The sequence below is a fragment of the Eschscholzia californica genome, unplaced genomic scaffold, assembly GCF_041429995.1.
Source record: "Eschscholzia californica isolate CP2 unplaced genomic scaffold, dmEscCali1.0.p SCAF_6, whole genome shotgun sequence".
NCBI classification, from domain to species: domain Eukaryota; kingdom Viridiplantae; phylum Streptophyta; class Magnoliopsida; order Ranunculales; family Papaveraceae; genus Eschscholzia; species Eschscholzia californica.
Window position 1 is genome coordinate 41376861 of NW_028238483.1, and position 21189 is coordinate 41398049.

Below are 21189 nucleotides of genomic sequence, written 5' to 3' on the forward strand. Positions count from 1 at the left end.
ATTTAAGTGCTACTACCTCAAACCTCAGCAAGAGTGCTTACACAAGGAAACCAACTACCCCACCTAAACGCAGATCTTCGTGAAACACCAGTTCGTATGTTGTAAACATAGCTTATAACTTCCACCACATGATAGCCCTGGAAATCGGCTTGAAAAAACAGTCTCTCACCATCACATAATATGATTGAAACAGGAAAATTCTTCTTGTTTTTCATGACTTCCTTTCTCTTAAGTTTCCACTCATAATAATCATGGAGTATCCAAAATTCTATTTCAAAATCCGGGTTAACCACTACATAATTAAGTTCATCTCCTATAACTCCAAGCCAAAATGACCACACCCACTCTTTTGGCTTAATAATACGAGATGCAGATACACGTTTAGATACACTCTTTGGTGCTTCAATTATCCTACTCTCTTCTTTAACCACATCGAATGCAATAATATATTCATAACTAGTTAACCAATAAACAACCCCTCGAAGGCAAACGGCCATCTCAGCACCCGTGGTGTTGTCCAAACCCTTAGGATACTTTAAAATCGTATTTGAATCTCTCCAAGTACCAGTTTCAGGAGAGAAAATTTTGAAGACAAAGGCTGTCTCCCTGGGAACAACGCAAACCACATTGAAGTGGTTGTAGTAGTAGTAGTAGTTACTACCACCACCTGGAGGGGCTGGGGGGGCGGGGGCGGCGGAGGAGGAGGAGGACTTTGCCCCAAATGCAAACCCACAACCCGTAAACCTATTTTCTTTGTTGTGCGGAATAATCCGTTTCTTCTTAGTTAAAGGATTGAAAATGCAGAAATTTCCACACCCCCTTTTTTTTAAGAAAAGTGAGCAGAAGGCCATGACAACTAGCTAGAACCATTACTTCCATTTTCTCGGACTCTCTAACTACCAATAGGCTGTTTTCACTAAAATGTAGTAATGAAGAGGAGAGATCAAAAGAAAGTTGACCAATAGTTCCATAAAACTTTTTATTGCGAGTAAGATCTAGATTGTGGTGGTTGGAAAAAAAAGTACGTTGTTCAGTTTGGAGTCGAGTATGGTTGTTGAGAAATGAAGGATGAGAGATCAAAGAGTACCATCTTTTGCTGATAATTTTGGCGACAAGTATAGTTTCTGAAGGTAGCCTTATAAGGATTTCGGTAAGTAGATAATCATCAAGGTTATCAATATTGTTGGTTCGGTGAGTAGTTTCTTGTTTCAAACAAGTCATTTTGCATCTCTTCGTGTTTAACTTTTCGCCCTTCATTCTACCGCCGTTTTTCCTGCTGCCGTTTCACTTTTCGCGGACGACTTTCATAGTTTCGCTAGGGGGCACTCAGTAGTTTCGCTTAGTAGGGTTTGAAGACAAGGGTACTTTTATAGGGCCCTCCAATAAGTGTTTTATAGGCGCATCCTTCCTTCACCAAATTTTGCATATGCCACTTATAGGGTGTGCCTTTAAAACTACCTGAATTCTCAAAAAATAATTCAAGAGAAACATTTCTAAACTACAAATTTATATTCTTTCTAAATAAACTATACATTTATATTTTTTATTTTGTTATTAGATTTAGGAAAACAAAATTATATAGAAAAATGGGTGGACCCGCCCCGACCTAGGTCTATACCCAGTCCCGGGTTGGTTTGGCCCGACTCGCAACCTGCCCTGCCTGTATTTTTGCGGGTCGAGCTAGCCCGACCTTTTAAACATCACTATTTTCAGTAAAGGGGTTGGAATTAAGAGATTATACGAAATGACATAAGGGTCCTAAATGTGTAAGTAATTCCGAGTATACATACAAGAATCCCGAAAATGGGACGAAATCAGACGACAAAGAAAGTATTAGAAGCAAGAACCGACGATCAGATCTGTTCTAAGTGGCAAAAGTAGCTTTATCTATTATAACTAGGGTGAACGACAAAAAAAAAAATTTTGTTTTCACTCGAGCCTAAGCCAAACCAATAATTGACGCTTTGACTAATTAAATTGTTGGTCGAAGCTGAGTCGATCATTAAACCAACTGACATTGTCCGACCCGGTTTACTTTGTTGAGTTATGGTGTCTCCTAGAGTTCTAAGCGGAATCTCAGACATCTAATGTCTGACAATAGTATAACCACGATCTCATGCATAAGCTAAAGATGAAACTAAGCAATTTAGAGATTACTTTAATCGTTAAATCCCACACAATAATATGGTTGAATATAAGAAGATCAAGAGCTCCAATTGTAGCTCATCTACTTGAGACACCTGAGTAATCAACTTGATCACCCCCCCTTCAAGTTAACTTGAACTTTTTGTGGTTGAAGAAAACTTCCTCTTTAGACTAAATAGATAGTTAGGAACTATTCACTCTTTCTCTACTTGATGTTGTAGAGCCAGAAATTCTTTGAGAATTCTCCACCCTTAATTATGTTTTAATGAGACGTTTTAATGAGACCCTTATATAGAATCCTAAAGTAAGAGTCCAATCCTAATTAGGTTTCCTAAAAGTGCCTTAGAAAAAGATTTTGGAATTTTAAAGTTACGATCCCTAAATCGTCCGGACTTGATGATCTTCTTCATCAATTGTCATATCCGACAAATTTTCCGCATTGCTACTTTGGTCGAAGGACATATCCTTCATCGTTCGACAATGTTGAGTTCGGTTGATTGATTTAACCGAACACAATTAAGAAAAAATGCTACAGTAATCTTATTCATTTCATTGCAAAAGGATTAAATTCCTTATTGTATGGGCCAAAATCAGTCATTAGGAGCGCCCTCAGAAATCCATGGTTAATAGGCACACAGGAGGCCATGCCCACATACCAAATGACAAATGGTTCTGACCCATTCAGACACCTGGGCGATAAGAAAATACGCGCACATTAAACAAGGAAGTCAGTGTTGGATTGTGGCGTCACCTAGTAGTGTTAGCGGAATCTCAGATATCTAGTATGTCTAACACTAGTTTTCAAGATCACATACAAGAACTAAAGATGAACTAGAATGAGAAAAAGAATACCTTATTCGTTTTCTCACGAACTTAGATTCCGACGCCTTTTCGGAAGATAAAGAGCTTCAAAGAGTAGCTCCTCTACTTGAGACTTGAACAATTTTCCTTTAGTCAACTAGGACCTTGATGAAGTTTGAGATGACGAACTCCTTCTTCTTGACTAGATAGATTGAACGAGAGCTTTTTCTCTAAAACATCTCTCTATAGCTGTCTGAGAGATAGATTTTCTCTTAAGAAAATTCCACACATCTTCTGATCTCTAACTTGTCCAAATATGTAGAAACCCTAATAAGAATCCTATTCAGATTAAGATTTAATCTGGACTACAGAAAAGATAAGCCAGAAACTTTTTTTGATTGGAAATCCTAAATGGGAGAGATTCTCGTCTAGGGTTTCCATTACATATGGTCGGCCTTACCAGCCCCTTAATAGGTTTGGTCTGTCCGGCCCAAAGCTCTTGATCTCTCATCTTATGGTCGGCTCATTCCTTTAGTCTCTGGGCTCCCTTTCGGGCCCGGTTCTTTTCTATCTTTGTCCGGACTCCTCCGAACCTGTGTTGGGCCTGTTTAGTTGAATCTAATCCATCTATTTTCCAAGACCCCTTTAGCCAATTCTCTCCGTTCAAGCCACCACTCTTTGGTGTAACCCGTTGTAGGATCCGGTCTATGTTAGTCGCGGATTACCGAAGTGATCCGACGATCGTAAGTGGCTTCTAGCTAAGCGTTATGATCCCTAATTCGACCAGACTAGATGATCTTTCGTATAAGGTCATCGTTATCCCATTCGCCAAACTGCACACATTGCCATCTTGACCGAAAGGACACTCTTTAAAAGGAAATTCCTTCAGACCGGAAGGGCATATCCTTCAGTCTCCCACTTGTACTTAAAATAAGTGTGTTGGTGTCGAAATGGCACCTTCTGTTAAATCAACAAGAAACCAGCACTTGATGCATGACATTGTCTGTTATGATAGAATATTTTGTTTAAGATGATTCCTGCTCCTAGCTCCCGCTCTTTGCTCCTACTCCTGACTCCTTGAAACCTGGGGGAAACCTGCAAAGGGTTTGGAAATCGCTCCAACGCTCAAGACAGTCAGATTGCTATTTGCAGTAAAAGATTGAATATTGATTGAACCTTTTGAGAGGGCGAGTATGAGATACTCATTGAAAGTTAAGATGTTAATAGAAGACGATGGGGGGCCCTTTTATAGGCTGAGTTAGTCCGACAATGATAGAAGGCATAGGTGAGGCGGTTGTCGTCAACCGTTAGGGAAGTTACCCAATTTTGGGTATGGTGTCACCTAGTGTTACTAACGGAATCTCAGACATTAGTTCCGTTATAATGTCTAACACTAGTATGTCACAGGATCTCATGCATAAACTAATAATTAATGAGTTAGATATTACCTTAATCGCTAAATTTTCTCTCGAACCTTTCCAATCGAATGCGAAGACCAAGAGCTCCAAGTGTTGCTCCTCTACTCAAGACACCCCGAATGATCAATTTGATTACCCACATTGTTGCTAGCTAGAACTCCAATCGTGGTTTGAATAGAAGAACTCATTCTTTATGACTAGTTAGATAGCTTGAAAATTATCCCTATTTGCTTATCTACTTGATGTTGTAGAGGTTGAAAGCTTCTTGAGAAATTGCACACCTTATTCAAGTCCCTAAGAAACCTTATATAGAACCCCAAGTTATAGTCCAACCCTAATTAGGTTTCCTTAAAGTCCAATTTGAATAAGATTAAGGAAATAGTCGAAAATAAAAAATAGTTTCTATTTTTCCTTTCCTTATTATTGGCCTGCCACATCAAGCCCATCTTGGGCAGATCTGGCTGACCCCAATAGGTAGGTCGGCCAAGCATGACCGACCCCTATAATGGGCCCTAAAACTCCTTTTAAGGCCCAACCCAAAATTTCATTCTTTTGGGCCTTTCGTGTTATCTTTGCCTAAATTCTTTTTAGACCTATGAGACATGTGTATGGGACTTTTCTGTGATTATATGTCTCATCCAACTAGTCATATCATTCGATCAAATAGACATTCTTTGGTGTAACCGATGTAGGATATGGTCGAAGTTAGCCGCGAATTACTTAGTAATTCAACGATCGTAGTTGGTTTCTAGCTAAACACTACGACCCCTAAATCGCCCGGACTCGATGATTTTCTTCAACAATTGTCATTGTCTTATCCGAATAACCTACGACTCGACCCAAACCCACCCGTACTTATCCATTAACGTTAAAAGTCAGTCAACCCGGTCGTTTCAAGATTCCCAGACTTTTCTTTACACGAAGAAACACCGACATGTTTCAGACGCCAGCTCACATCCTTCAGGCTGCCAAATTAATTAGCTGTCTTTCTGACGTGGCAAAAATGTCTGCAAATTAATATTAGTTGTCCACTTGTCAGTAAAGCACAAATAAGTAAAAACGTGGCATATTATTACCACGTGGACAAATCATTTTCCATACTTCGAAAATGAGTCCATGGGTATATAGACCAAAATCAATTTGATAATAGGTTTATAGACCACTCTTCTTAGATTATGGATTTTTGGTCCTTTTACAAGAAGGGCATAAAGTATGGATAATTTATTTGGTATTACCCAATGTATCCCAAATCAAAAAACCCCGGGATATTTGAATTTCCGAGGGTTTTAGGAAACTTTCCCAAAACCCGTGGGCGTGATTTGTGGAGAATCTATAGAAGCCGAAACAGAAAGTGGATGTCACACTTCATAAAGACACTTTCTCTCTCTAAACCTACTCGATTTGGGTTTTCAACCAAAATCGTCCGAAGATCTCGTTGAAAAACCCTAAAGAGATCGTCTAACCCAGAAAGTTTGCATCCTTTCATCTTCTCCATTCATCTTTTCCATTGAAGAACCTGTTCAGGGCATAAATAACTCATACTTTATTGATAAATACCTTCCATGTCCCTCGTCTAAAAAATTCGGGGTTTTTAAATTTCGGAATGAATCCGGAAAGTTTCCCAAACCAGGGGGCGTGATTTGGGGGAGATATTTAGGTTATAAACTGAAAAGATTTAATAGGAAGTAACGGATCAAGGATATTTTCCAAAACAGATTTTTCAAAACAGATTTGGAAAACGGATATGTTCTAAAATAGATTTTCTCTCTCGTCCTTTCAGATTTGGAAACCAAATCTATATATCACTTTCTCTCACTTAATTTTCAGATTTGGAATGAGTATATTTTCTGAGATCAATTAGCGTGATTTGGGGGTTAATATTCAAAACATATATATCAACTTTCTCTCACTTAACTTTCGTTTTTTACTCATACATAAACACACATCGAATACAAATTATGAAACAAGTTCGTAAATTATGTGTTATTTATGACGAGGAAACCATCATTTGTCATGTATACAACGTAATTTATCATATGTGTGTGTGTCATCCATTATGTACCATTGAATACTTAGATTATTTTCTGACATAAATTACTTGTTTTTTACGCGTACATGTCCATTATGTACCATAAATTATAGTAACTTGTTAGGAAATGTAAATCTGAAATCATGTTTTTTGTTATAAAGTATGTGATTTATCATAAATTATGTATACTGTATAGTAAATAACACAACCTTTGTACGACTGAAACGAAATTTTATTGAACAATAATCTGTGTTTTATTGTAAATGAAAAGAATCATAGTAGTCTAGGTAACTTAAAAACAAACTCCGTCAGAATGTTGCCCGAGCTCTCGATCCTTACTATCTTTGGTCTTCCAGGTTTACGGCGAATCAAACATGGTAGTGTTTTTTACTCTTCATTAAATGTACATGGTTTATCGAAGTTAGGGGCAAGGTTTATATGTTCCTTGTAAGTCTTCACGTAAGACTCCGTCGTCCAAACAGGATCATAGAAACAATCTTCTTCATCGTAATTTATACTTCTATAGTTTATGTGATGATTCTGTAAGAAATTTCATCAGTGCTGGTTTACTACAAGAAAAAAAAACATATATATTAGTTAAAAAAATTTATAATCAAATTTACATACATTAATAATGAAACATTTAATAAAAAACAAATGAGATGGATCATAAATAACAGGTACAGATCAATAAGTTATGTATAATGTATGGAAAAGTACAATTGTTTATTAGGTTAAGAGAAGTTTTATATGCTTGTCATGACCACTGTTCTGGTAAAAAAAGGACGTGTAATGTTGGATAATTTTTCATACTTTACGCACCTTTGTTCATTAACACATCATCTTATGTGAAATGTATGCAAATTGTATCAGAAAGTTTGGTAATTTATCGTAAAGTAACTGTACTTTATATTCTGTTAAAGGAATAAGTGTGGATAATCACAAAGATCAAGAACTGTACGGACAGATGATTCTGATCTGCAAAAAAAAATAAAAAAAAGAGGAATTAACGTAGATCTGAAGAAATATACAATGAACATTGGAAGGAGAAATAACATACTGACATTGGACACATCATTAAATAAGAAATAAACATCAAAGATCTGAAAGAGTTATGAAAGTTTTAGAGAGAGAAAATATAAATCTTCCATTCGAAGGTAGTTAAGATGGAAACAGATCTTATGTAGTTGGATCACAAATGTAATATGTTCAATAATAGAGCATCGTAATCTGATAATGGAAAAAAAGAATCATCATTAGATCTTAACAATGGTGTTAATACAAAACTGAAAATCTTAAACTTTATAAAAGATGAATGATTTTCGAGCAATCTAATGAAGATGAAAGAAAAGTTCTGAGATTAATGAAGGTTTAACAACTAGCTTCGAGTTTAAAAGAGAAGAAATAAAAACATTAAACAGAAAAGAAGAAACCAAAATCTTTAACATTACCTGGAAAGCAATATTAAATCTGATTTAATGGAGGTGTTTACAGCTGCTCTAATGAAGATGAAACAAGCTTTCTGAGTTTAATGGAGGTTTTGTTATGTGAATCGGATTTAGAGAGAGAGAATAAAGAGGTTCGGTTACTAAAAATAATGAAGCTAACCTTACTTTGTTTAGAAACGTGATTGGAGAGAGAATGTGGGAGATAAAAATGGAAGAAGATATTTATGGATTTTGAAGATAAATCAGTTATAATATATGAGGAAGGTTAGATTAGGAATTATGATTTATTTGGTAATCTAGAGATTTGTGTTTTCTCTCTAGATGAGACCAAATGGACTAGATATCCATTTATATTATTATTTTGGTTTTAAAACCCTTTATAGGATTATAGAGGACTATATCTCCTATTAGGACCCGTTTTTTGGGTTATAAACTCAAAAATTACTTCGAAAATATCACGACTTGTTTGGCAACAATTGAAATTATCAAGATAAATAGAAAAACATTTTTAATTCCAATTTGCACCCAATTTGTGGATAACATCAAATTTGGCCCATATCTATCCAACATTTCAATTTTCAATTTGGACTCCAGTACTATAATTTCGTTAGTAAAACTTATCAGTCATTATTTTATTTTCCTTTTCGGCTTCAATTTAAAAAGTTTTGTTCCATATCTTTATTTCCTTAGTCGCCAAAAAGAATTAATCGAAGTAGGTAAGTGGTTATTGCCGACTTTCAAATAAATAAAAAATATTAATATCTTTTTCTTCTTCCTTTCACCACGACCATCGCCACCATCACAATCAGCATAACTCTCCCTTTCTCTCTCTCCTCAAGTTTCCATTAAAGCTTTATAAAAGAAGCTTTGAGTCGAAGTTTCCATTATTCTCTATAATGCCTATAATTGCTTGAATTATCTTCAAATTTCGAAACTTATAGACTAATACGACTCATTAATAGACTAATTTGGCTCTTTAATGTAAATTTAGATAGCAAACAGATGAAATATATTACTCTATATATATATTAATCGATGAAAGTCAATTGGTCTTGACGACATCTCGCGTGATAGCTAGACCTGGTCTACCGACTAGTCTCCATTTTTAGTTTTTCGAGCATAGAAAAGAATAGAAGAATTGAATTTTCTTTTTAAGGTTATCATTAAAGGTCCGGAAATGAGACTCGTTCCGATATTTTTTGGTGACTAAAAAAGAGAAATTACACGGAGAGAAACCTTTTGATGTGAAAGATAAAAAAAAAAATATTGACAATTAAATTTGACCAATCTCAGCGTTATTATAGGAGTCAAATGTTTAGTTGATCAAGAATTGGGGGCTAACTTGGAATGAACCCTTACTAACTAATGATATCTTAGAGAAAGAGAGAATATTTTGTCGTTTTCAGAGCAACAAATTGCAATTGGGTTTTCCATTCTTTCTTTCCACCTTTGAAACCAAATTCTTTCGCTGTCTCTCATTCTCTCTCTTCACCAACTCTTAACTTTCTCTCTCTTAGGGTTTTTCTTCCTTTACGGAAGAGAAGAAGAAGAAGGTCAGCTCAACCTATTATTTGCAGTCGCGATCAGGTATCACTCACATTTCTTCCTTCTAATCCATCAATGGTTTTAATTTTAGTCCTTTCTTTTTTTGGTTTGACATTTTGATTGTTTGTTTATTCTGATTTTAATTTTGAAGTAACTCCTGTTTCTTTCTCTGATTAGGGTTTGGAAATGTTTCTTGCATAGTAAAAAATGGAACTTAGGTTTCCATTTGATCTTCTTTATGGTCTAGGTTTTTTTTTAGCTTCTGACGATTAGATATGAATTTCTATTTAGGATTAGTACTAAATTGGATTAAGGAAACGTGTTGAGTAGTTATTACAAGGTAAAAAAAATGAATCTAGGAAAAAATTGAACTTGGTTTCGATTTGATCTTCTTTGTGTTCTAGTTTTTTTTTAGCTTCTGATGATTAGATATGAAGTTCTAATTAGGATTAGTACTAAATTGGATTAAGGAAACGGATTGAGTAGTTATTACAAGGTAAAAAAAATGAATCTATATTTTTTGTAACTTCTAAATGTTAATAGCACAGTAATTACCTGATAAACTCTAACTAATACTACATTGGTGAAGATACAGAAAATATACTTTAGAAGTTGCTTCGAGTTCTTGAAATCTCAAAATGAGAATACACTATCTTTAAATATCGAAAGGTTAATAGTGTTGTAAACGAATTCTACATTGGTGGACGAAGTATGGTGCCCCTTATAATATACTACGCACCCTTGAGGTCTTGAAGTGGCAAAGCCGACAACGTTACTAGCAACCCGGAAGGCTGGTCCACACAATTCTATAATAAATAGTACTTGTTTAGTGATGTTATTGTGAAATTTATATTGGATATGATTAAATCTATGTTATTCTTGTGTTACCAAAAACTGCCCAATAAGTTGAACTTTTAATTCATCCTTTAGCCATTGCAATGACGACTTCAGGGTAAATGGATTATAAATTAATGGGGTTGTTTGGGTTCTTGAGAAAAATATGTTAAAAAATAAGAAGAAAAGGTATTGGCAAGGTGTAGAATGATGTGCTTAAAGCGATTTAGAGTTCTTTTCCAACTCAAGATTATATCGGAACACGGAACTAGTGGTTGAAACTTGACAGGGTAAATGAATACACAACATGCATTGAGTCTACATATACAAATAAAAGGTACTTGAGAAAAGCCATAGGACAAGGCTTGTTGAATATGATTCTTGTAATATGAAATGGACTGAATCACGATAAATTATAATTTCAAGGGTCCAACAGAATCAATACCTGTGTACAACCCTTTTGGTGGGTGTTTGTTCTATTTTTATGCTAGTCATGTTAAACATTTATTTTATCTCTCAATTTTCCGGTTTAACCTGGTGATCTTTTACTCCTATTTTAGGTTAACTTTGATGTGTATGGGTTTTTGGTGGTTGCTGATATTTATCATTTCATCTATAATTAATTATTATTTGATGCCTTATTTTGATTTTCTAATGCCTTATTAACACTTTTTGATTTATTTTCAGATTTTAGTCTTTTCAAAATGGCAGAAGCAGACTTCGAGGCATTTCTTGCCTATCTAATATTTGAAAATAAAGAACCAGTACTTACAAGGGGTCACTACCTTGCGATAGATGCTTGGAGCTTTCTTGAGCTGAGTGGGTGGTCGACAACAACATTTAGCAGATTTGTAGATTTCATTGAATCAAAACCAGAGTTCACGAAAATACATGTAGAAGCTCACCCGCAGGGAAAATAGGGATATTCGTTTTATCGTACAACACCATTTACAGAGCATGGACATGCAGATACCGTGGTAGATGATGCTGCTAAGAACAAAAATGATGGTGATAAGGACAAACAAGCTGGTTCCAAGGAAAAAGGTAAAGAAGTTCCTCTGAGGAGGTCGCCTGGAGAGAAAGATAACGAAGCTCGTTTTGATTATAATGACGTAGGTTTTTGTGCTAACAGTGAAGATATTTGTGTTAGCAATGAAGAAGTTTCTTCTCCTAGCAAAGAGGTTAACAAGTAACTTCTTTGTTAACCTCTTTGCTAGAAGAAGGTACTTCATTGTTAACCTCTTTGCTAGGAGAAGAAACTTCTTCATTGTTAACACAAATATCTTCTTAGCACAAAAACCTACGTCATTATAATCAAAACGAGTTTCGTTATCTTTCTCTTCAGACGACCTCCTCAGAGGAACTTCTTTACCTTTGTCCTTAGAAGGACCTTGTTTGTCCTTATCACCATCATTTTTCTCTCCAGACGACCTCCTCAGAGGAACTTCTTCACCAGCACAAACTTCCTTACCTTTGCCCTTCGCAGCAGGTTCTTTCGCCCTCTTCAAAGCAACAACTTCTTCATTACAAGGAACTTCTTTACCTTTGTCCTTAGAAGGACCTTGTTTGTCCTTATCACCATCATTTTTCTCTCCAAACGACCTCCTCAGAGGAACTTCTTCACCAGCACGAACTTCCTTAACATTCGTAACTTCGTCGTTATCTTTCTGTCCAGAAAGACGAATAGACCTCCTCAGAGGAACTTCTTCACCAGCACGTACTTCCTTACCTTTGCCCTTCGCAGCAGGTTCTTTCTGGACAGAAAGATAACGACGAAGTTAAGTTCGGAAGTCTAAACGCCGTCCCAGACCAAAAGATGAAGGCTGGTGGTGCCCCATTGGCAAAAGAAGATTTCTTAGCTTAGTTAGTGGGGTTAAAACATGTTTTCATAAAGTAAAGGAAAAAGGCAATTTTTCGTTGGCTGAAGAAGCTGAAATAGAAGAATCGGAAAAGGCTGTCGAAGTGATAATGAACACCATCAAAGGCTCTTGAAATGCTTAGAGTAACTCCCGTTTCTTTCTTTAATTAGGTTTTAGAAATGTTTCTTGCATAGGAAAAAATTGAACTTGGTTTCGATTTGATCTTCTTTGTGTTCTAGTTTCTTTAGCTTCTGATGATTAGATATGAAGTTGTAATTAGGATTAGTACTAAATTGGATTAAGGAAACGTGTTGAGTAGTTATTACAAGGTAAAAAAATTGAACTTGGTTTCGATTTGATCTTCTGTGTTCTAGTTTTTTTTAGCTTCTGATAATTAGATATGAAGTTCTAATTTGGATTAGTACTAAATTGGATTAAGGAAACGGATTGAATAGTTAATACACAGGTAAAAAAAATGAATCAATAGGAATTTGTAGCATTAGTTAGAGTTTATCAGGTAATTACTGTGCTATTAACATTTCATGCAGTATAGATTTCGAAAACCTTTTTGTGAAGATACAGAAATATACTTTAGAAGTTGCTTCGAGTTCTTGAAATCTCAAAATGAGGATAAACTATCTCCAAACTGCTCAATAAGATGAACTCTTAATTCATCCTTTAGCCATTGCAATAACGAACTTGAGGGTAAATGGATTATACATCGATGGGTTTTGTTTCGGTTCTTGAGAAACATATGTCAAAAAATAAGAAGAAAAGGTATTGACAAGGTGCAGAATGATGTGCTTAAAGCGATTTAAAGTTCTTTTCCAACTCACTCAAGATTGTATCGGAACACAGAACTAGTGGTTGAAACTTGACAGGGTAAATGAATACACAACATGCATTGAGTCTAGATTTCTATACATATCAATTAAATGGTACGAAGAACTACAGTATTATGAAGAGGATTCACATATATATAAATAAAAGTTACTTGATAAAAGCCATACGACAAGGCTTGTTGAATATGATTCTTGTAATAGGAAATGGAATGCCTCACTATAAATTATAATTTCAGCATGGGTTCGTGGAGAGCTCTTGTCGGTCCATGAACGACCTCACAATTAAGTGGTTCAGCGAATTCAGAATTCGACAAATCAGTATATTGTTTAGTATTTAAAAAAATATATATTAGAAAACGGTTCTCCGAAAAAAAAAGCTCAATAAGTTTCAACCTTCTTTTTTTGTGTTTATGAGGATAATGTTGATTATGACTTGATTGTAATTGTGGCGTTGGCTGTTTTATAATAGTGGTAGCGGTGTTGAGTTTAGTAATGGTAGTAGTCGTGGTCGTGATGGTGGTGGTAGTGGAGCTACAATGATAGAGGTCTAGTGATTGTGGTGGTGGTAGTGGAGGTTTAGTAATCGTCGTGGTAGTAGAGAAGTGTCAACCAATTGAGCTAATGTTAATTACTTGTCAATTTTGATCATTCTTTGTATAAAGATAAAAAAAATCGGGCCCCTTTTGATTCTTTACTTTTTACCTTTGGTGAGGCCCTTTGGTCCTGGGGCCCGAAGCGAGGTTCTGCTCGCTTGCCCCTAGGGCCGGCCGGCTATACGTGAATTTTACTGAGGTTTTGAGGCAAAGAAACGGGGTGCACATAACTTACATTCAAACACTATGAAAAGAGAACAGTTGAGTTCTAGTCTTATATATAACAACAGAGCAAGAACAAACATATTATTATAGTTTATAGTTTAAGCTCACGAATAAAGATTAAACCCAACTTCTAATGTCAAGATCATTAATTTATAGTTTAATAAAACATATAATAGTTAGGGTTTATAATTATCAAGGGAAACAAAGCAGCTGATCAACAGCACCGAACCCCTAGTCTCCTATATAGATTCCACAAGCATAACAAGCAAACTCCAGTAACTTATTTACATACAAGGTGCATTAAGAACAATGTTTCACTTATACAATTTCAAAGCCAAAAAGGGCAGGCGGAATGTTGGCCGGGAGGCTGCTAAAGATTCGCTTCAAACTCGGATAAACCAAAAGCAGCCTTACCACGTTCACACAGTGTACCTGTTAAGGATAATGAGAAGGAGAACGAAAATAGTTAAGCGCAAGAAAACAATGACCACTACTGCAATAACCCGTATTGCTTAGGAAAGGGGAAATGGCTTAAAGTTGAGTCCTACAGGGTTCCGTTTTGGATTTTACATATTGCAAGTCCTTTGGCGAGGTGTTACTAGGCATTCGGTGGTCAAGCCTCGCCTAGAACAAAATCCTGTACCATGATTGTGAGTAAAGTGAGGTAGTTAAGTATCTATTTGACGTAAGGTAGCGGTTCCCACTCAGGCTATCTATTTGACGTAAGGTAGCGGTTCCCACTCAGGAATGATCCCTGCCAACGGCTTTGATTTTAAGAGCTTATTAGTTGACTAAGATGATGGGAGGTTCATCTTTCGCTAAGAGAAGATTAGTTAACTGCAAAAACACAACATAAGTTTTCGACGTATTCCTATACAGTTAAGGATATGAAAAAAAAAAATTGTTTATTTTTATGGTTTCCTCCCTCTTGTTTATCTCCAATTCGTCTTCTTCACCATCATCAGCCGCACCCACGCTGTTGACCAGCACCGTCGACTACTTTCTCCCTACTAACTCTTATTTTGACTTTGAACAACTTATCAAACCACCGAGTTCCATGTCGTAAGAGGCCCTCAACTTCTCTCCACTAATTTCTTGGATCGAATCTCGAAAATCTTCTCATGTCAATAACCAACTAGAGTCTGAGGGAGGAATAAACAAAATTGAGGGCCTTTAATTTGTGGTCGGAAACTTCCTACTACAATTTTTTTCACAACCAACTGGCGCACTAAGTACGGGTAAATAAAAAAAAACTTACCCAAAGCCGAGGAGCTCTATGCCTCCATAGTGGGCCACAATGTGCATTCAGGAAAAGCCCCCACTTCATAGCATCTCAAAACTCACTTACATAGTTCACAATGATATCAGAATGACCAAATATCGTAAAGCCATAGACAGCCCTTTACTCCTCAGCCTAAAATTATCAAGAGTTACTAATAATTTACTATAATGTACTTATATACTATTTGAGTTGGGTATCATCATAACTATATAAGTAATGTGTCATGTCTCCTATTTTTCGTGTAAAATTTACAACTACTCAGTAAAATTTCGAGTTCGATCTTCGATAATTCATGTTATCTTAAGTAATTCGAGAAGTGTAGTTTCAGCAATGTCCCTGTTTTCTCCTCTATAGCCGCTCTCTGTCCTGCCAAGAGATGGATCTGAAACTCTGGTAGTTGAGCTTGATGGATTTTCCCAATCTTGGAATGAAGTTTCATATGTTGGGTTTTCAATTATCTCGGAAATTTCCTTGATTTCTTCGGTCTTTACTTGGTCGATTTCGTTCAATGAGGCAGCTGAACTGCATCTAGATAAAGTTCCGGAGCCAATTGTTATTATTTCATCTCTCTCCTCATCTACTGTTGAATCTAGTGAACATACAGATCTTGTTGTTCGAAAACGTAATGGATCTCGTTTAGATTTTTCTTTCACTCTTTTACACCAACTATGAAGTGATTCTCTAACTCCTTCAGCAAATATGGCTTTTTGACACCTTGATCCCATCTGAAGTAATCAAGAGTGTTAGTTCATTGCCTTCATGATTCAAAGACAAGAAGATCGATTAATTACAAAATTCGTTAAAACTGGTTGACCAAGAGCTTGACATTTTACAAATGAGTAAGTAGTGGTAGGCAAACCTGAATGACTATGACGTTCAAAGGAACCGTGCAATAGCTACACCAAAATTGAACAAGTACCCTGCATTTTCAAGTATCATCCCAGTCACAGTTGATTAATATATTCAGGCTTTTCCAAGGATTGGTAATATAAGTTCGGTTTTATTATCGTAACAAAGACAAGAAACATACCCAGAGACCAAGCGGATAGTAACCATGCTATGGTTCTTCATGAAACAAGATCGGTGTTTAAGCCCCCACTAGAGAAACAAATAGCTCATTAAAACTACATTCATATTCATGAAGTTTCGAGAAGATAGTTAAATGCAATTGAGAAAAAATATAGAAGTTCTAAGAGTGAACAAACAAATTTGAAATCTTTGTCATGTCTTGTGTGGTTATGAATGCGAAAAGGAAGACTCTTGTGCATTGAACTTAGTCCCTACTCCCTCATTTCTTTAGGGTTATAAGTAGCACCTATGCAGTTGAGATTGCCCTATCCACCCAACAAACTTGTGGATCAAATCTGAGTCAGGCTAGACCGAGCCGATCCCACACCGATCGCCTTAGTAAAGGACTTCATACTTAAAGCGAGAGAGGGGTCCCGAGATAGAGGTTGTTGATCCCAAGCAGAGACTTGTTAACTAGGGTTGTAATAGTTTTGGCAGCTATTTTTCATAATGTTATATATAATGTATGTATAGATACGTATATAGTTGTACATAGATAAGATGACGACCGACCCGACCCCAGGCCAGTCCATAGACTATCCCGTCCCAACTACTTAGGATAGCTCCTTATTTTACATATCGGCTACGTGTCTTTGGGAGGATCTACCACCTAGGCTGGTAGAAGGGAAAGCATCTTATGGTCTAGGGCAGGTCCAGGCCAAATCTACGATATCACGAATGCCAAAGAAGGGAATCAATCAGCTTACCAGAGACCAGATAAATGTTGCCATTTCGAAGGCATTCTGAAAAATGTTAGAAGACACAAAGTATTAGATCGAATATAACTAATAAATGAAGATTGGACTTAGAACGACAAACAAGGATTTAAAAATTCTCTTTCTACCCACCTGAAAGGAGATAAACTGTATCAACCATAACAAAATTTCTGGTTTTCGAAACCAAAAATGATCATCACATTGCTTTACTTGAGTTCCAGGTGGACTTGGCGCTTCTACGATGTCAAGAGCTAACAGAGATACGACATGTCGAAGTTTTGTTCCCACCACCATGACCAGCTTTTGACATATCAAACGTAAACATGGAGTAGTATTAGTCATATGACCCGTTATTTGGTGAAGGAAACAAAGAATATCTGATTGCTGTAATCTAACAAGAACTACGATTGCTTACAATAACAGGGACGAAGGAAAGCCAAAAGTAGATATTCAAGCCTGAAACATAGATATAACTTTTTTTACTTCCAAAGTTCCAAGAATTCAGTATATCAAGAATCAATTAATATAACTGGAACCGTAATTTCTGCAAACTAGAAATAAGCTTACCATGGATATTCATAAAGATGCATAGTATGGCATAACCCCAAAGTGGCCAACTGCAAAGTAACATAAAAGAAATCCTCAACTTGTTTACATACACCAATTACCTTCCGAAATTGTCATGAATGTTTCGAATTCTTTATCAGAAAGACTACACGTTGTCTAGAGTTAACCACGTGTGCTATCAAATCTATTTCTAACGATGTAAAAGTGTGAAGTGCGAGTATAACATATGGAGTTCGAGCTCAAAACTAACTTATCTAAACATAATTAAAGTATAAAAATTGTACCTTATACCAACAATGCCATGAAACTCATCTTCCATACTCCGAACGACATATTTATGGAAATTATAAGTCAGCGGCAATTTGTGAATCTGAAAATCACAGCACGAAGTAAGTCAACTATGGTGCCAAGTTAGTACTCTCAGTTCCATAAATGGTATCATACAGTGTTATATGGTCAAAGCTATTCGGTACTCACATTAATGAAACCCAAGCGTAATGCCATATAGTCTGACTTTTCTATTGAGCTCTTAAATTGTCGAACGAAGCAAAGCTGCATAAAGTTTTAAATGAAAAGTTTTTGTAAGAGGTGAAATAGTAGGCTAAAACTAAATTATGACAACTCACTTAAGGCATTGCATATCGAATCAAAATATGCTTACAAGTTTTGAAGCACGGAAAATTTAAGAAGCTTGAATATTACCATCCAAATGAGAACTTTGCTCTTGCTCCATGGATGAGCTGTTTGATGAACGACGAAAGTAGACTGACGCCTCATTACATTATCCATCTTTGCTGAAAAACACAATTCCAACATAGATCGAAGAATTTTTGTTGCAACTCTAAAAACCTAATTTCTCTATATAGAATGATAGATAGGTAATTGCCCACCTTGCATTTCCTCAGCTAGCAAGTGTGCCTGGTTTTCCCATTTCCTCCAGCTATAAATCTACGGATGAGAATAATAACAAAAACACACTTAGCATCTTTGGGTAGTGTTTGTTTTTTCCTCTAAGTCAGGTCTGAACTCTGACTCGGTGTCTGAATTGCTTCGAGTAGGATTTGAGAATGTTTCATTTCATCCGACTTTGATTCGTCTAAATGGCCTATTTGGACTATGGGTCCATTTGATTGAGACGAGTCAGATTCAGATATATATATATATATATATATATATATATATATATATATATATAGCAGAAACTTGATTAGACTCTTCGAAATAGAGACAAAAACCAACACCTTGAGCATAGCCAAGCCAACTGCAACACAACTATATAGAACATGTGTTATCCCAAGCACAAACAAGAACAAGTGAAGTTGTTCCAGACCTTCATATGAAACAAATGGTTCACGGCCCTATGGAACGAAAATTCATGTTTTAGCTTCCCTATCCACCATAAGAACAATTAATAAACCACAAATGAAAAAAAAATCGAAGAAATTTACCTCGCCACAAACATGAGTTCGAGAGGACTTAACAAGTCCTTCTGAAGGAACTTTGTGACTAGGAGTATGATTTGATAGAGAATGTATATTTGAGTGTCTAAGTGAGATAATACTATCATGTTCTCCTCTAAAGTCATGCTCAGAGCAAATATAAAATCGACTATCGAAAAGAGATGAATGAACACAAATCTCAGATATCCACTTTGCCCATTGTACTAACATCAAAGATATAAGCCCTAGAAACATCAACTCTGAAAAAACAAAAATGAAAAAAAAAATAAATCATCAACTCCAATTACTTATCCCAAATGCATTCATAAGGGTATGATTTTCCTATGCCAATTGGAACTTGGATTAAACATAAGGGGGTAATTTTGAATATGGGCATATGTCTAAAAGATAGTTAAATAGATCAAATTGGATTTGCATAAACAAAGTTAACTTTCTAATTAAAAAAATTAATACCTTCTTTGATCTTAACTAAAGACTCTAAAAGAGCTTTCCTTCTTGTCTTCTTCAACCACTACAAAACCAAAGAAACAACAAACAAAATTCATAAAACTAATTCAGAGTGACAAAGATCTCTCTCTCTCTCTCTCTCTCTCTCTCTATACAAATCTCTCTCTCTCTCTCTCTAGAAATTGCTAACCTTTCCAAACTGATAGATGGATCTCTGAACAAATAAACAGACAAAAACCATAACAGTAGTAACAGTGGCAACAGCCCAAGTTGGAGTTTCAGCCAAGGATCTTCCTTCCACCAAATTCCCCTCCATTGTTTGACTCTAACTCACTGAAACCCACTTCACCTTCAACCTCAGACATGAATATATAACATTAATGTTGTAACAGGACTAGTAAGATACTGAAACAGAGAACTATTTCTCTCTCTAGAAAAAAACAAACCCATAATTGTTTATTTGTTGAGATTCATTCTAGTTACTGGAATTTGTGTTCTTGATTCTGGGATGGTGCTGTTTCTTCAGCTTCTCCTTCAACATTTCTTTGCAAAAGGGAAAACTACCATAAACTTAAATTTGAAATCAGGAAGGGAGCCACCGTAAAATTTTCATTTGGTCCTCAATCTGGGATGAACTAGAAACTTTGTCCTACATATTTGTCCAACATCCCGAAATAGCTCCAAGACCTATTTTTGTCTGTTATCTTTAACACCTTGTTTGCTCTTAGCCTTTTTATCCTCTCTTTCTATTCACGTACTGACGGTTGCACAATGATCTTCGTCATCAAAAACTAAATTCTTTTATTCCTCTTTTTCCTCTATCTGCCACCACCACCATCACAATGACCATCTTCATCCCCCTCTCTATACACCAAATTGATGTAGGGTTTTCATTTGAAAAATTTCAAACGAAGCAACCTTCGTTTAGAAATCTCAGACGAAAATCCTATAGCAATTTGGTGTATAGAGAAAGAGTAATAAAGATCAATACAGTGGTTGTGGGGAGGAGATGACATTTGTGGTTGTGATAGTGGTGGTAGCAGAGGTGAATGATGGTGGTGAAATAGAGGGAAATATGAGAGATCATGATGAAGATTTGCAACATATGGTCGGTTAAAGTGGTAGATGTCGGATTTTAGATGAAGATAGACAAATAAAGAAAAAATTGTAATGAGGGGCTAAAAAAGGAAACGCGAACTAGGTATTAGAGATAATTGATGAATAAGTCTTGAGAGTCGTTTGGACACTAAATAAATATAGAGGTGAAACTTTTCAATTGGTCACAAGTTAAGGGTCATACTGCGATTAATCCATATTATTAACTTAAGATAATAGATGGTTTTTAAGATATTTTTTACAAATTTAGATCATGCTAATGATTGAACAATGCTAGGTTTACACTAATTTCTTGAGACTTTGGCAAGATCTTCAGCCTGCCCATTCTCAAAGATCCAACAATGCTAGGTTCATGTATCCCTACAATGGTAAAGGGGCTTTAAATTGAGCTTCAGTATGTCACCTATTAAGTGCTTGGACAGTATGTCGGGCTGAGTTGTACTTTTAATTTATTATTAAGTGGTTGAACATGTCTAGGGACGTCCATTACTTAAAAAATGCCGACATATATAGATATCTAGAATTTTTTTTACGTGGGTAGAGAAGATCGGTCTGCATCATTTTAGTTTGGAACACCTAAATTGAGAGACGTACAACTATTTCTTTTCTTCTTTTATAAAAAATAGACGGAGGAGATAATGTATTAGAGCAAAGCCAATGTGGGGCTCGGGCTCCCAATTTTGGGGCCCCCTGAATTTTGGGACCCTCGGGGTTTTTTTCAATTCCAGCGTTGGGCTCCCAAAATCAAAATATGTGTATGTGTGTGTGACTGTGTGTGAGATTTGTTTTGAATT

The 21189-nt window shown here is 36.0% G+C and overlaps 1 protein-coding gene across 2 annotated transcripts; it reads right to left on the reverse strand.

Annotated features, from left to right (window-relative positions):
• Positions 1-15043: 15043 nt before the first annotated feature.
• On the reverse strand, positions 15044-19911 carry LOC147534995 (MLO-like protein 4). 2 transcript variants are annotated; one of them, XR_015227757.1, is made up of 16 exons: positions 19470-19911; positions 19286-19343; positions 18821-19071; positions 18614-18730; positions 18263-18320; positions 18075-18166; positions 17850-17924; positions 17657-17742; positions 17373-17422; positions 17221-17261; positions 16938-17105; positions 16797-16832; positions 16052-16119; positions 15881-15941; positions 15228-15746; positions 15044-15183 (listed from the first exon to the last, which is right to left on the reverse strand). XR_015227757.1 is itself a non-coding variant. In XM_086648483.1 (16 exons), the coding sequence occupies exons 2-16, from the start codon at positions 19593-19595 to the stop codon at positions 15312-15314; spliced, it is 1722 nt and encodes a 573-aa protein (XP_086504609.1). In that variant the 5' UTR covers positions 19596-19628; positions 19726-19828; the 3' UTR covers positions 15044-15311. The 2 variants fall into 2 exon arrangements, 1 of the variants encoding a protein (XP_086504609.1); XM_086648483.1 differs by having other exon boundaries at positions 15044-15746; positions 19470-19628; positions 19726-19828.
• Positions 19912-21189: the final 1278 nt, after the last annotated feature.